General features: G+C 47.5%; 1 protein-coding gene across 1 annotated transcript in view; it reads right to left on the reverse strand.

Annotated features, from left to right (window-relative positions):
• Positions 1-17,049, reverse strand: part of LOC128809465 (ras association domain-containing protein 8-like) — a 34,644-nt gene extending 17,595 nt beyond the window's left edge. Inside the window, exons 1-2 of the mRNA XM_053981480.1 lie at positions 16,946-17,049; positions 15,987-16,306 (exon numbers count right to left, since the gene is read on the reverse strand). Of these exons, the coding sequence (XP_053837455.1) occupies positions 15,987-16,306; positions 16,946-16,983 (358 nt within the window). The 5' untranslated portion in view covers positions 16,984-17,049. The remainder of the gene's footprint in view (positions 1-15,986; positions 16,307-16,945) is intronic.
• Between the last annotated feature and the right edge of the window lie 218 nt (positions 17,050-17,267).

The raw sequence follows: 17,267 nt of genomic DNA on the forward strand, positions 1-17,267 counted from the left end.
TAAAGTCTTAAATTCTCCAATAAAAATAAAAATATTTAAAAAAAACTTTTTAAAAGTATTGATTCTCCTTTTAATTAAAAAGGTTATTAATTTATCTTTTAAAAAATCTGAAAACATTATAATCTTTTTAAAGAAGACTTAAAATCTCCTTTCCTAAAAAGAAACCAAGCAAAACCACCCTGTACTTCCCTATCCCTGACTCCTGGCTCTGTGGGGCCACATGTGCGGGCTCATTCCTGCCTGGAAGTGCTCAGCCTGTCCGACAGCAGGGCCCAGACCTCCACCTGCCCCAGCAGGTCCCTGAGTAGAACAGAGAAAACAACCCCTTTTTGGAGAGAAGAGCTTGGCCTGGTGCACGAGGAGGGTGCAGCCCTCGAGCCCCGTGCCCTTCAGCCAGCGGGGGGCTTAGAACGCCCTAAACCTGCAGAGAGATGACGGCAGGGAGACAGGTTCAGCCAGTTTTGGAAGAAGCAGGTGTCTGTTGCCATGCTGGAGGCTTTGGAAACTTCTCACCTCCTCTCTCCGTCACCTTTTCCCATCCTAACTCTCAAAAAACCAACCTGAAAGCTCCCCCCACCCTGCATGCCAGTGTCCTTCCTCCATGGTCCCCCAAGCAACAGGGATGGCTGTGGTGGCATCAGAATCCCATCCTCAAGGTCTCTACTGGTGAAGGTGCTCCAGCAAAGCCTGTGCTGGTGCAACCCGTGCCAGACACGCAGTTACCTTTATATTTCTTTATGCAGAATGTCTTGTGAAATGTCCCACCACTCACAAGAAAGGATAACCCACCCATCAGACCCTGGATCCCGAGGTGACTGCTCCAAAACAAATCTTAGGTTTGCTGCTCCACCACAAAATGTGTGCTAATTTTAACTTATGGTTGGAAAAATCCCCATCTCATGCAGACCTTATTATATCCTTATCTAGGATTTATGACATCTTTAACTACTCCCTTCTCCACATGGAAGCTGCTGGGATTAGGAGGTGATGCAACACACAAGTCCGTAGCTGTCACTCGGCAGCTTTAATTGGGTTTTTAAATGAAGTTTTCTGTTGTTCTGACATATTCCTCATAATTATGATCTCCTAAAATCAGATAGTACATCTGGTGCTCCGTAACACAGGCCATGCCCTGGAGACCTTACAGCACAGGAGGAACAAAGATCAATAAAAGAAAACAACAAAGCCTGTTCTCAGGAGATACATATCTTATTTAATAGGTTGGACAGTCTTCTGAGATCCCAATCAGATACAAGCTGAGCAGAGGCTCATTTGCCACTAGCAAGGATGGTTGCCTTTCTTTTAAGAAAAGATTTTGAGTTTTAAATCTTTCTACCTTTAGTAGGTTGTAAAAAGTTCAGAAATCTCTTTTCTTGTGTAAAATTATTACCGTGAAAAAGAAATAAACTAACTCTGTCTCTCATGTCTGCACGGTCTCTTGGTTCCTCACCCTTTGAAGAGTTCTCCACACCTTTCATCAATTAAGATGGATAAAAATGTCCAACATTTAGTTTCACACTGGTGAGCTTTGCCAGACTGGCTCATGGACCATCTTCTCCAGCCATAGCTCTGTCTCAGATTTATTCTTAAAGCTCCTGTGATGCTGAGGCCATGTTCAGGGACTGACCAGGAATAATGACTGAGCTGATTTCTGGGTTTTTGCCCACTGGTTCCTTGCAGGGATTTCTACCTTAGAGTTTTGAAAAGTCATGTCCTCATTGTACACTGAGCAGTCAGGCTGCTTTAGGGAGGAGAGCAGTGCTGTCTCAGCATCCTGAGCAGTTGAATCATAACCAAGCAGGTCCTTTGGTCTCTCCAGCAGTAGATGAGATAGTAATCCTATCTGAGTTTCCCCAAAGAAGATGATGCTGTCTCACTGCTGTGCTCAGGAGCACAACAAGAAGTGTCCTGGTTCTGAGGCTTCTTAAGATACAGAATATGTTTGCACAAAAACCCCCTCCTGAGCACAAATGTACTGTGGGTGAGCAGCAGGTCAGCAGCTATAGCCTCTCTTAGCAGAGCACATCTTCCCGGGAACAGCCACCCAAGCCCAGCAGTGTTAGTTGGTGCTACGGTCCCTGGTCAGTGTGGGGCATGAGAGCAAAATGGGTATTTGAGGCACTCGAATCTGCAGAGCTGTTGGGTTTTGGCTTTTGGCACAAACCCAAAACCCTCTGAGCTGTGGTTGGTGGGGGTGAAAGTAGAGGAAAGTTTCTTTTTCAGGCCCATTTCTAAAAGGAAAGAATGGGAAGCCAGATTTTCAGAGGTGCCCCACATCCTCTGCTCCCCCAGGAGCTGGATGGGGTCAGCATCATGGCTGTCAAACCTTCTTGCCTGCTTTCCTCTCCTTCTCCCCTTGCCATGGACTCCTTGAGGCCTTGGGAGTGTGCCTCCAGATCCTGCAAGCCTCAGGAAATTTGTCAGTCACTATCCTTTCCTGACACAGCTACAACATTTCATGTGCCTCAGAGAAATTACCTAGTGCATCTCTTGTCTGGCTGAGCACCCAGAAGGGCAGGTTTTCCCCAGAAGATGAGCTTCTCTCTCAAATAAAGACAATAGCCCCCAAAATCCCAGCATTTCCAGGAAAGCCCTGGCCCCAGGAGAGAAAAGTGGCCAGTACCATAGGGCATGTTGACTTTCGCTTCCAGCAAACACCCTCTACTTGAAAAGCTGTAATCCAAAGCTAGAAGTGAGGACCTCTCTCTCTCTCTCAACAATATGTATAAATAATACATATAATTACATCTATTAAAAAAAATATATGTATGTATATATATACACACAAGAGTACTGCCTTCTGTTGCTCAACATACATTTGTTGCAGTGTTACAAACTGCCCATTGACCCTTGCTATACTTTTAGGGCTTTGGGAAAGTTTGGAGGGTATTAAGTTTTTCCAGGTTTCTTAGGAAGATTTTGAACTTGCTATATATTTTCTGGCAAGGGTTTTATTTTGTGACCATACACTGTTTTAGTGAGAGACAGAAGATGCTGCTTCAAGTGTAACAAAAAGGACTTCTCTGGAAGAATTTTTTCCTCTGTTTCTAGGACAACAAGAGACATAAGAAAGAAAAGATCCTGCAGCATCACAGGAAAGCCAAATTGGGGCTTGGCACTGCAGAGCCCTGCAGCTGACTGCCAGTGTACTACAGACTGTACTCCCTCATTTCCACCCACAACCCTGCTTGGGCTCAGGCTTGCAGGAAGGAGAGACCTTGGTCTGGTGGGTAGATGAGCTCTTGTCCTTCAAGAGCAGGCCTTCTGGCCTCTGAAATGTGATGTATTTCCTGTTCTCCTGCTTTATTCAAGGGAGTGTTCTTTCTGCTTCTGCAGCAAGCCTGGAAAAGTTGCTGGGCACTTGTCTCCTGTGGCTGCAAGGAATGGGGATGCCCACCAGCAGCCTGCAGGATTGCAGTCCAAATCAGTAAACTTTTTGGCTGCACTGGTCTGATGTCTTTGGATTGCCCTGTGTAGGCAGACAGCCCTTTCCCAAAAGCACTGACAGCCACTGCAATGTCTGCACATGCCTCTCTGCTTTCCATACCTCTGGTGGTGGGAGCTGTAAAGGGAGACCTGCAAAGGGTCTCCTGAAAAGTGGTGCCCAGCCCACTCACAGTACAAGATGAATATAAAACCCATGATAGAGTCAGAGACAAAAATTCCAGGTCTCTACATCCTCCAGAAGTCTGCATTGCCTGGTCTTTGCTAAAATGGCTCCTGCAAAAGGTCCAAAAATGCAAAATCTACCTTCAAAGTGGAAGTGAATAACTCACAATGAGAAAGAGGGCTCTTACATATCCCTTTTGCAATAAAAAGTAGGAAAAAAATGTGATCTAGTTAGGTTGGAGCTCCTGCATTCCCATTCAGCAACCCCAGGGGAGAGCACGGCTAGATCATTACAACTTCATTGCTATTCCCCACTTCAAACAGTGAGTTGAGCTGTGTGACATTGGGAGCAGGGGAGGAAAAAACAACTGAAACAATGGTGGATGGAAGTGAGAGAGAGAAAATGGATGGGAGAAACAGAAAGGGGAAAAGGCAACAGTATCAGGAGAAGAAAAGATGCCCAGGGCACATCCCGAAAGGTTTTGTTTCCCATCCAGGTGCTGGGCAGAAGACCTGCTTTTCACCAAGGAAATAGCCTCATTAATTATGGCTGTTGAGTATGGGAATGCAACAGCTCTTTGCCATTCTGCTGCTCGGGTAGCCTGTGACCCGAGCAGTTCAGGTTTCCCAAGCATTTAGCAGTGTGGTCATGCTAATTTAGTTCGGTTTTTCAAAGGCTTGTGGAGAAAAGTCCTCTTCTTTCCAGAGGCATTGAAAGTTTTGACCTCCTGACCCTCCCTTTTACTAGGAGGTTCAAAAGCAGCATTGCAGCTGTTAAAGTTTTTCTTCATGCCTCAGTGATTCTCTGATGGGGGACCAAGCTGGTGTTTATCTAGGCTTGACCTCTCTTCTTTGAGCCCAGAGATGTCTCTTTCGTTCAGTGCTACAGGCAGGGCAATGCTGGAAACCTCTCTGCCTTGCCATTCACTCCCTCCCTGCGTGCAAATGCACCAGTACCCATTACTAATCCATCCCCCACCAGGAGCTGGGGTTCCCGGCACTGATCCCATTTGTCCATCACACTGCAGATTCATTTACATTTAATCCACCATGACTTGTCTATGAAACATGACCCTCCTCCTGCTCTCATGCTGGAACCCATTTAGCTTCCAAAAGTCAACTGCTTTCAGGGGAAGAAAGAAATTCCCCTTCCCAACAGGCTGGCCTGGCATGGACCTTTGGTGTCTCATCCTTCCCTCCAGTGCCAAGGCTCATTATTTGCAGGGGACATCCTTCCCTTAATTTACATCTTTGTCACCACATCCAGGGTGACAGGCTCCTCAAGGGCCAAGATCCATCAAGGCACTTGAGCACAGGTTTAACGTCAAGCATCTTGTTTCAGGATGTCTCTCACATGTCACATCCCTTAGCTGAGACACTGGAGAGAGATGGCCAGATTTGTAACTGTTGTATCCTCGATATTTACTCACAGCAACCTGATTTTCAAGCCAGTTCAGGGGCAGTGGCTTCTGCTTTAGCACAGGTCTCACTAGCTCATCTCAGTGCTGAAGCATTAGGTTAGGATGCAAAGTGAGGTGAGGGAAGGCAGGAGAGGAAACGTCTCTGAACTACTCGTCCCTAGAGCTGTGGGATTAACCACATTCATACCGACAGATTAGGGTCATTAACGTAGTCATTAAAAAAAGGGAGAGTCCTACTGTGAATAATGGCAGGTGCTTCACACACTGGCAGGTGCCTGGTCCCTGTGGTGGAGGCTTGAAGGTGATGAGATAGTGATGAGTGTGAGACATCTCCAAGGCAGCAGCAGCACTCACCCATTTTACAGCTCTCCTGCCATCTGAAAATGGTGGCAAGCACAGGAACGTGCACGGATGAAGGACTGAACTACCCTGGATCATGCCCCTAGTGCCTGCCCACGTTGCAGAGCACTCTGCAGAAAGGTGCTTCTGGTCGAAGCTGGGATAGGGGCTTGCACTCTGGGCTCCTGCACCCCTGCTCAGTTATTATCTCTTTAGGTGAGCTCAGCTTCTCGAGCTGCAAAATTTGCATAATGTTTACTTTGCTTCCAGGGGTGTGGAGGAATAATTAATTAATGTTTATGAAATGCTTTCAGATCCCTGAACAAGAGGGGTGAGATATGCAGCAAGGGTTCATGAGGTAGGTGGGAAGCGTTATGATGAATTATTGCGATTCAGAGGTAAATTACTGTTATTGTTGCCTAATAAACAGGCACAGCCATTAGCCTCTGACAATCTGATTTCTAACTCTGTTAGCTCCTTTTCCCCTCCTTCCCAACAAAAATGTGGTTTCATCTTTGCTACTCACACCTAGTTGAAGTTGACTATAATCACCTGATAAATCATGTGAGGCTGACCCTAGTGCTGTGGATGAGACCTGCAGCAGGACAGCTCACACAACTGCCAAGAGCTACTCACATCTGATAGCATCTGGGGGAGGCAGACCACTCTTCCTTTGCAATGGGGAGCATCTCCAGATTCAAGCAGCAAACTTGCTGTGTGAGCTCCAAAGTTTGTGGCAGGTGAGGAGGCGAGAGTGCCTAGATGTGATCCCACCACTCAGGGTTACCACCCCTCAGGTGAGCTGAGAAATGTCCTTGTGCATGCCTGTAGCCCAGCCTTTGCTTAGAAAGGCTTAAATCCCAGGAAAGGCCTTGCAGTGGTGATGGGTAGGAGGGCATGGGAGCAGTGACACGGTGAGCAGGCACACGGGAGCTCAGAACTGCTCTAAGCTGAGCTGAAAACAGTCCTTAGGCAGTTTGGCCATTTTTACCTGGAAACCAAAGCAAACCTGACCTGTTTTAAAGCAGTATGAGTAATGTGAATCCCAGGCTGGTGTGAGCAGGTTTTTCTGGTTCTTGCTCCAGCTATTTCCCCTCCTTCCCTGCCTGGGCTCCCAGTTTCGAGCTGGAAGGGCACCTGAGCCTGGCACAGCTTCCACCCTTTAGGACACCCTTTCCTGCTCTCTACCTGTGCCATTCCCATTTGGCCTCTAATTGCTTTTCCAACACCATGCCTCAGAAGCCACCTGCCAGGCTGTGCTCTCAGAATCCCCCCCATTACACAGCCAGCCCCACATCTTCAGCCTCACAGCCCTTTCACAGCACTGGAGGTCCTCTCCCACACCTTGCTTTGCTGGTGCCAGGCGTCAGAGCAGAGCACAGTCTTGCACCAGCTCTGTGCCTTGCTGGTACCCAAGTGGGGACCTTGGGCAGAAATAAAGAGAGTCCAAAGCCTGGATTGCTTTTGGTACTGACTTGGACATCTAAGACCACCTCTACACTTAAGTTCGTAAAGTACAAGCAAACTTTCTAGTTTCTAATTGTCCTTTTATATTAAAAACCTTTCTTTTAAAATATTTTTTCCCTGCCAGGAAGACCAGGGTTATGTATGAAGACCCCAGTTCAGTAACTGAGCTGGAACCCAACACTGGAGACTTAAACCCCTGCAGGATTTAAGCCTGAGTTTCAGTCCTGTTGAGTTAAAGGTCTTTGGAGAACAGGATTGAAGGCCTAAAACCATTCCAGTTCCTCTGTGCCTCCCTGGAAATCCCAGTCTGGTGGGAAAGCAGCTGTCTCTTTTAAAAGTACAATGAAGATAACAATAGTTATCTTTAGTTGATCAAGTCCTAACTGGGTCCTATATGTACCTGAAACACACAAATAATACCTAAACAAAGAAGAGCAGAAATTATTTTGTTTTGTTTTCATCTTTGACAAAATTTTGCAGTCTTTATTTTAATTTTAAAGATAAATTGCTATAATCTTCAAGGGACTGATTTCTTATTAGCTATTGATTTTACATGAAGATGTTTTTGTCAGGATATTTATCTGCTCTTCATGTCCAGAGTACTCAAGTAGGATAGGCAATGTCAACTGGAATTCATTTGGGGAGATAAATAGAAAATAGATTTTAAAACCTAGTCTGCTAAGAATAAATAGTACCCAATACTCTACAAAGTATCACTTAACTCAGATTTTCCTAGTAACTACATAAATCATGCAAAGTCGCTTTTCCATTTGTATGTTAGTGGCATGCCTGAAACAGAAATATCATCCAACAGATGCACATTCAGCATGTATCTTCCTTTCTATTGGAAAGTCGGTAAATTGGCTTTTGCTTCCATAATGCTGAGCTCTTGGCAATTTTTGAGCATAGCTGTACTCAGCACACAGCAGGCAGCTCTAATAACAGGCGACCTAAGCAAAAAGGGGGATTAAGACTGCCCTTGATTACTGAGATCTTCCACCTCTTAATAGTCAATATTTGCCTTCAGGCTGTGGGTTACTTAAAGAAGTCACACCAGCCCCTATGCCAGTGAGGCTTTGCAAAGGGCTGCTCATCTCCTGCAGCGTGTGTGAGCCAGCACAGCCCAAAACACACACAGCAACCCCGAGGGGGACATGTCACAGCACATGTAGTTCCCTCCAAACAGCACTCTGGCGAGTCCTGTTTACCTACCAAGCATCCCCCTTTTCCCCCCAGGCATGGGAAATATGCCTGGCTGCCATGCAGAGTGGGAAACAACTGAAAAGCCAGAAACTTTAGACGGGATGAAGCCTGGACTGTGTCGCCCTCAACAAGTGGGAGTTTTAGAAAACACCACCTTTGTGAAACCAGAGAGAGAAAACAACACAGAGCCTGGCATGGGCAATGAAATATGTATGTACCTAGGACTTCATCCAGCCCTCTCCTGCCACTGTACCTCTCAGTTTTGCATTCAAGGGGCACTGGATCTCATCCAAAAACGATGCAGGGGAACAAATGTAGCCCTGGCAACCCCACCGAGGGCAGGGAGGAACAAAGAGGACCCCCGGGCTGAATTTGTTTCTATTTTTAATCCTTATCTTTACCCATCACCCCCGTGCATGGAAAGAGGCTTCTCAGCTGTATAGATTTGCATTGCTATGGGAGTTTGAAGTGATAAAACATTTGGCCTGCCTATTCAGAAGCAATTAGTGATTCAAAGCAGCCTGAGACATCTTAAAGGGGCCTGGTTTTCCAAGAGACAGGTGCTCTGAGCTGACTTCAGGGGAAAACAGTTTTTAGACAAAAAGAAGTCACTGGCTGCTTGAAAATGCAATTCCTTCAAGACGTAGTAATGATAAATAAGTATTGCGCAGAAAATTCCATATTAGTCTGGTAAAATCTGGGAGGAGGTAGGGAGATAGGCCTGATTTACAGTGCTGGTAGAAGTAATGTTTATCTGTCTATTGAACACATATAATTTATATTTTTATGTTACAGGTTTCCCCTCCACCACCATGACTAATGCAGGCAGAGCCATCTCCCACTAAGGCTGCCATCCCAGCATCCCTGTCCCAACAGCATCAACATCAAGACAGAATTTTTCACCCACATTTCCTACCAAGAGAGGAGGTATTTTTTTTTCAGCATTGCTGCCCTTAGACCTTTACATCTACTTCAGCAAAAGGGCAGTTTACCGCCTTTAATCTGACTGTGGTGACTAGCACATCCTGCCACTGTTGCAGGGCAAACTGAGGAAAGGAATTAAACCTGCAGCACAGCCTGCTGTTACAGGCTCTGGCATGATGAGAAGCCCTGGAAAGGCAGCATGGGGATGACTAGCTCTCAAGGTCCCTGAGAAAAGTCGGGAAAACCCATGCTAAGGGCAAGATTGCCCATGTAGAGACATCAGGGCAGGACAAGTTAGTATACAAATGTCCAACACAGAGAAGAAAGTGTTCACTCTCCCCCTGAAGGAGTTGTTCTGTGGTGTCCTCCCCATGCAGTTCTTTTTCTCCCTTTATCACCAGGAGACAGTTTCCTGAAACAGGCAATGAGAGCAAATTGAGGCTTTTGCTTTGTGCTGTGGAGGCTCCAGGTTCTCTCTATCCCCATGCTATCAAGTTATGCTGACACAACCACTGAATTGCTGGGTTCGGGAGAAAAAAGGGAGGAAGAGATCTCTAACTTCCATCCGGAGGCGTCTTCTCCTCCCCACTGTACTGTGTACAGCACCTGGACTCCCTGCAAAACCATCCCAGTCAGCCAAAGTCATTTCCACTACACGTGCCACATTGCCCGGGGGTTGCTGCTGGGGCTTTGCCAGGCAGAGAACAGCACAAGAAGGCTGCAGGAAAGGGTAGGGCTGAGTTAAAAAAAAAAAAAAAGGGAAGGATTTCTTCCAGAGAGCACTTGAAAGCTAACAGGGCAGGGGGCCACAGCTGGCAGGGGATGCATTTTAAACTGTTTTTTAATCTGAGAGCAGATATATCCATCACCATCTCTAACATCTGTCTGGCAAGCTGCATGGTGGGGGCAATAATCTCCCAGGCTGTCACATGCAGACTAACTAAGGGATAAACCAGACAGCAGATACATTCAGCAGCCCTCAGGGGCTTCCAAGGCAAAGCACTGGTTGTAAGCAGGTGCTGCTCGGCCCCAGCAAGCGATGGAGGAACACCCAGGTGGCACAGATACGTCCCTTTTCCCATAGTACTGCAGAGAATCAAATGCTCATTGGGGAAAAATATACCCTCCCCTACATGCAGCTCTGCAGAGCTTAGAGAGCATCTCAGCTCCAGGGCTGGCTTAGTGTAGTTCAACACAAGCCTCCTGCTGAGATCAGGGCCTGCAGCACACACTTGCACACATATGGGGACATTTCAACCCCAGCAGCTTTCAGGCTGGAAAACAGTAATAAAAGGAGAGACAAAAAATACTTCTTCCTATTTCCCAAACAGGAAACAAAAATCCCAGATGCAGCTTAAATGTAAAATACACAGCATGCAGATATCAACCTGCATCTTCAGGCACTTATATGTCCTTATGCAACTGATCCCGACTGGACCGATTTTTGCCCAAGCTACAAAGCTTCAAAAGCGTGAATTTTCCTGGTCCCAGGCTGCTAAACCTGCACTTCCCTGATCGTGAATAAATCACTTGGCCAAAACAAGGGGCCAGACATGCAAGCCTATTCCAGGTGCTCTTCAGAGTGTGTTACACCTGCAAGAATAACCTAGATGTAGGGCAAGGTCATAAGCACAAGTGAAATGCAAAAAGCAGCAGTAAGGAGGGAACCGCAGGTGTTGTGGAAGAGGCCCAAGACACCTGTCTGGGGCTAAGCCTGGAAGGTCTATCAGCCCTCATGGCATCTGCTGTGTTCCTTGTCTCCTCAACAGTAGCTGTTTGTGTGGATATCTCACTTTTCTTAGCCCACACACATGCACCATCAGGTTTGAACTCCCACTGTTGCAAAGACATGTTAGAGATGTGACCCTGAAATGCTGGAAAGGTTCAGAAAGTAAAGCACACTTGCAATTTACTTATTAAATCTTAAACCTTGGGGCTGTGCTGCTTTTTGCGTTGGCAAACTGGTGTGGGACAAAGAGACTACTAAAATGCCAGAAGTTATCCCCCTGAATAAGGTGTCAGAGAGGATAATGGCAACTACAGGAAGAACTTTCCTGGATCTCATAGGACCCTCAAGACCATATAGCAACCACCTGGAAAAATGCACCAGACAAGAAAGAGGAGGTACAGCAGGACCAGTAAGTCCGGAGGTGGTCCAGAAGGTCATCTCCAACCCACTGCTGGTACCACCACTTACCCGCTTCCTGCCAAAGGAAATTTCCACCCACCCTAGTTCACTCCTGTGACAAGTTTTTCCTCCCCTACCTCTGCTCAGGTGTGACTTTATCAGCTGTTTTTCAGCCAAGAGGCTGCTTCACACGAAGGGATCCAGAGACAAACCTTGTAAATAGGACATGGGTGCCACCCACCAGTTAACCCCTCCTCCTTCCTCATTTAGCTTGGGAAACATATAGCAAGGTTTGTTTATATTGCCCATACAACTTACCATTTGTGCATTCTGCTTTCTGTCTTCAAAGCACTTCAGCAGGTGTTTTGCAAGCTTCTTTCCAACTCTCATGTGACAAAGGATTTGGACAAGGGATGGAAGGGGATCAGGGGAAAGGAAAGCTAAATAATTTGCCTCAGAGCAGAAAGAGCTGGCAATAAATCCAGGATCAACACTCAGCAGTTCCTGCCTCTGAATCTCATGCTCTGATCTTTGCTGGTACCTCACTACCTTCAGGTTCAAAACTAGTATTGTGAAGCCTGGTGCTCATCTTCGTACCAGACAGTAGGTTTCAAGGGATTTCCTTCAGGTCACACCCACTGGACTGAGTGGTCCTGCACCAACAATTAAACTACGTAATTTCAAACATCTGGCAGTGGTTTGAAAACCCATGATCAGCACATCTTTCCCTTAAGAGCACCACATGTAAGAGAAGGAAAGGATTCCTCCATTCACCCAAGCTGTATATTGGCCTGGTTAAAGCAGGCAGTGGTGGACTGACAGCCTGCACTCCCCTCTTCATTGTACCTGCACTACTCTTGGTGCAGTGAGTAGGACTTGATCAAGGACTGTCCAGCTCTAGAAAATCCCAGGGGAGAAAATGTTTGATTTTTTTTTTCTGCCAGACCAATGCCTCTGCATCAAGCAGTTGGAGAAATGTACGTGCCAGCAAAGAAGGTGGCGCAGCGAATGCTTGGATCAGGCTGCGGAATGAGAACAGCTTAAACTCCTTTTCCCATTGCTAGCCATAACAGTAGAGTAGCTCCAGGCATGTCAATGGAGCTTCAGGAGTCTGGACCAGCACTATCATTTCTATCAGTCTGTACTTGGAAACACCTGGTCCAATTGCCCAAAATTCTTAATGTATTGATAACCCTGCCACAGCTTTATTGTCAGCACTTCTGACTTGATAAGCCCCTTAAATCATTGCTGGACCAAGAGCAGCCCCTCTCCTGGGAGGTTCTGGGTGCACAAGCTACTTATTTTCTCCCAGTCAGTGGAACAGTCTTGTAATGGAGTTTGTTTTGCTGGTTTTGCTGCAATCTTTCTCTCTTGCTACAGAGGGAGAGGAAAGTTCATTAACACAGAGAGAAAAGACACACTCCCCATCTTTGTCTTTTAATCATGAGGCAAAATGAAAAGGTTCTAGCAGATAAAGAGCCACCTAACCAGAGCTTTCTTGGTCCCAGACCCACCAAAAAGCACCTCTCTGGGGTGAGGTGAGAGCACCACTGTCAGACCCTTTGCCCCTGCCTAAACCTGCCATTTGCTCTACTCCTGTCATTGTGTGTCAAGTCTCTGCCCCTTGCTTTGCTTCAACCCTCCCAGATCTAAAATAGACGTGAGGCCTATGGCATCTTTCCCAAAGCCCTCCAGGACCTGCTGCTGAAGACTCAAGAAGCATTAGAGGACTCTAATGTCACCATTGCTTTGGGGATTACTCCTTTCTGGGGTAGGAGAGGCTGGCAATTACAGGGATCAAGTCTCCAGCCCTCTGCTTCATGAGGAGGGAGGGCAAAGCAATTTTGGCTTCTCCACTGCTGAGTATGCAGGGCAAACAAACACAAAGTGCCAAGCCTGGAGACCGCAGGCGTTGGGGAGCCTGAAGCAGCACTGGAGCAGCACTGTAGACAGCCTCAAACACTGGTAGCCATTTATGGACTACCAAATCCACATACATGCAGGCTGAGTAATGTCCTGAGGAGCCCAAACATACATGGAAATGGCTGGGACTTGAGAAATCTTGCCCAGGGGCCAGTGGGGCTCTAGTGAGTGACCGCACCAACTTATGTAGATCCCACATTCATTAAAAGTAAAATTACTGTCTCCCTTTAATAACATTATTAATGATGTCTGCTGTCCTAGGAACCAGGATTGCTTAGACCTCACATCTATAGAGGAAATCTGAGCTTATGCTGAAGTCTTCTGGTGAGTGAGCTTTGCCAGGGTCCTTCTGTTACCAGGCCTCTCTGGTGTCTGAGGTTTGGTCTATGCCAGGCCTTCCCAGGGTCAGTCAGTGACTATGTCTGTCTTTCCTTCCCTCAAAACCCATTTTCACAACACTTGAAGATGTCCTCAAGTAGAGCATCTCTACTTCTCAACAGTGTTTAAATGGTATGAAGGGAAGAAAGGGGCACAGACTTGACAGGCACACGAGTTCTGTCTTTTCTTTAAGAAAGCAACAGGAAAGAAAACAGACCAAGCTTTTTTTTTCTTGCTGAGGAGAAGGGATAATTTCCTGTTCATGATTCAGCGCTGTCATGTGGAGACAATGACTGTCCTTTATCCTCCTCACAGCTTTAAAACACCGCTCATGCCAGCACACCTCTCCAGGTAAGGTGCAATTACCTGGGAGTTCACTGGCTCATCACTAGCAATTATCCAACTGCCCTGTGTCCCATCAACCCACCCTAATCACTACAGCCTTAAAACTGGTAGCTCCTACAGTATATACCATCATTAAACCTCTGGGAGTGAATTTACTATCAGCTCTGGAGTGTTTGCTTGCTGGGGTCACTGCAAATATGCAAACTGAACAGAAGGATTGTTATAAAATACAATCCCACTCAAATAAAAGCAGACACTATTAGCAAGCAACAGACACTGTTTATTCCATAAAATACCAGGAAAGATGAGTTATTCAATGAGTGACATGTTATTTAATCTGGGAAAGTCCTGCTTCACTGGAGCTAATGTTCCCAGTTCATAAACTGCCTTGGCTGAATTGTTGGGGAGGTACAAAGTGAGCTGAATTTGTTCCTGTTTATGGCCTGCAATGTGTGGGTATGTTTTCCCTTCTCTTGGGTTTCAGACTGACATTATTGTTCATGGGTTTAATAAAGCCTGAAGAATGTACTGGCCTTAACCCTTCAGAGAAACAAGTCTTACTTGAACTAATTGGAGCAGGGAGAGCTGTTGGTTCAAGTAGGAACATCATCCAGTCCCAAGCTGCTCAATTTTAAAACATGACTGTTGAAAAAATAATTAAAATATCCAGTTTGTTTAATTGACCTTTAGTGAATTTTCATGTTTATTTGTTTTCAGGTTCATCTAGGTCAAACCTTCTCTTACAACTTGGGACAGATATTTGTTCTTAACTTTCATTTAGATACAAAAAGCATCACTGATTCTCACAGATCTAGTAATTAGGTTTTGTAGGCAGAGTCTCTACTGCTGTAAGCCCACCACTCTGAGATTGTAAACTTTGGCAACATTTCAGTATGCAGGATATTTTTTTTTTAACTGACAACTTGTGCTACATATTCCCACTTAAACAGAGAAAAATGATGTCTGTAACAGGCATGACCCTTTCCCTCTCTAATCCCCCCACAGCCCTGGGACATGCTGACTGTGCTAATCTTGCCCCTCCAAGTCATCAGTACGAATCCAGGTCAGCAATAATGCTGCCAGCAGAACATTCCCTGCTCATTTTGTGATGTCCCTCTGCCTTTCCCTGCCACTGGGATGCTGAGGAACTGCCATTCTACTATGAGCATGATACTAGGAGGGATCCCCAGGTCTCATCATGCCTTTGGGTCTTATAAGAAAGAATTGTTCAGGCAGGTCTTAGCCCTGTGCTCTAATAAATAACCCAAGCTGTGCTCCAAAAGGTCTTGGCATTGTTATCCCTCTCCATCCCCCACTTGCAGCAGTGAGACCTGAGTCATGGCACTGCTTTTCAACGTGTGCCACTGAATCCATGCAGTGGAAGGACACCAGCCCTTCCACAAGCTTACCACCTGCCACTGAGCCAGGAAGCTCCTCTCAGATGGCTGTTACCTTGTGGAGATGGTTTCTCCACCTTTGGACAGCTTGGATGTGCCCTGTCATTAATGGCTGGCACATTTTTCATGGGTATGTCTCTACTAGTTTTGACAGGTGTAAAACGGGCTGTGCTGAGTGCTGCCTCCCCGTGCTGGCAAACATCTTCCCCCAGCCAGCTCCTCGCATCTCTGCTCACATCTTCCTGATGGAGGAAAAAGCCTTTTCTTTACAGCATGCCCCTGCAATGCTCTTTGCTTTCCCGCACACAGCTGAGCCCTGAGGCGCCCTTCCCTCCTCACCCCCAAGCTCCAGAGGGATGGACATGCAGAAGGGTTACGCTGAGGCAAAAGCAGAGCAGCTCTCTATCAGCAGGAAAAGCTGCTTCATTTCAATGTAAAGCCATCTTCTAGCACGTCTCAGAGTCCCGGGTGCCCTGCAGGGCTTTTGTGAGTTTGATTAATCAGGAGAACCCAAAACTAGCCAAAATCACTTGCTCTGTTCTCTTGGGGCAGAAGAGCTGACCACACAACTGTTGGAAGGCTCCTTGACTCCCCCGTGCCTGCACATCTTCTCCCCAGGCATCCCTCCCCAAAGCCACTGAACGGTCACTTTCAAGGCCCCCCAAACACCAGTGATTTCCCCATCCCTAGTCCCAGCCGAATCCAGCTCCGCTGTCGTGTCTGTGCGGGAGCACAGCTGCCGCCCGAGCCACCGTGCGGAGTCACTGCCGGCGGCCACCTGACACTCACGGGGTGGAACTCATCCCGGCTCCGGGCATGGGCTGGGGCACGGCCCGAGGGCACAGAGGGTACCTGGAGGAGGGCCAGGGGCGCTGCGCGCTGCTCCTCGCCGCGATGCCTGTCGTTTCCTGCACCCGCCGTGCTCCCGGAGCCGAGTGGGGACGGGAAAGTCTGGCTCCTCTGCTTCTCGTTGCCAGGACACCTTGGCGTTCAAACCTGAGCTGGGACCAATCAGCCCTGGGGCTGGGGAGCACCAGCCCCACGTCATCCACTGCTGGCGTTTATTTGAGCGAAAAAGCGTGACAGCGGTCACAGAGCCCGTGGGGAGCTGCCTTTGTGCGGGTGGGCTCTGCCCCCACCCCTGCCGCTTACTGGAAGCCTCTTCTGTCGGACTGCGGAAAACAAAAGAGACGTGAGGAAGGGAAGGGAAAAGAGTACTTCTCCCCAACTGCCAGGACTGCGTTAGCAAGTCTGGGTTCTTCTGCATGTCCCCTTTTTCCTCGTCCCGGCTCCAGCCCATATCCCGCTGGTCACCTTCCCAGTGAGAGCCTGAGCCCAGGTCACCTCTGCCCCGGAGCGAAGGAACTTCCCCAGTACCGGCAGTGTGCTCCTTGTGCCCCAGTGCCGCCGCTGCCACCTGCCTAGCTCTGCCCCAGAGGGTGCAGCGTGGGTCTGGCCCCGCAGACCCATGCCTCCAGGGATGCTTTCAGGCTTGGCTGCAGTCGCAGGGGCATTTTTTTCTCCCAGCAAAAATGCAAGATGTTTTTCTCCCAGCTCCTGCAAGATGTTTTTTATAGAGCCCAGAACTGGAGCCTTAATTCCCTCATGAGCACAGGGGACTCAAGTGCACAATGCAAACAGTCCATCCTTTGTTAGGGAAACTTTCCTATCTGACCATTCAGGAAGCACTCTGGCCATCACGCTCCCAAATGGTCAGACAGGAAAATTTCCTTAACGCCTTGGTGCTGGCTTCTCTGCTCAAACATGTGCAGCTGCTGCCAAGGTGCACACCTGAAAGATGCAGCCATCACCTTGTTTCCTGCGGTGCCGGAGGTGGGAACTGGTGCATCTTGACTCCCCAAAGCCGGAGAAGGTTCTTCACAACCCACCAGGCTCCTTCCCAAGGTACAGGTGCCTGGGTAGATTCTGAAGAGAGATCTCCACATCACCTTGGTGATGATGGTAGAGGGATAGATAACCACAACCTAGGACTTCTGGCAGAGCTTCTCCCCTTGAGCTCCCTAGACCCTCCAACCCAGGCATCTATGTGGATCTCCTTCCTGCTCGGGAAATAGTTGTAGGACAACATCCTCCACACCCAAACCATGCTGACCCTCTGGGATAAGTGTATTT

Source organism: Vidua macroura, chromosome 6 (genome assembly GCF_024509145.1).
Source record: "Vidua macroura isolate BioBank_ID:100142 chromosome 6, ASM2450914v1, whole genome shotgun sequence".
In the NCBI taxonomy this organism is placed as follows: domain Eukaryota; kingdom Metazoa; phylum Chordata; class Aves; order Passeriformes; family Viduidae; genus Vidua; species Vidua macroura.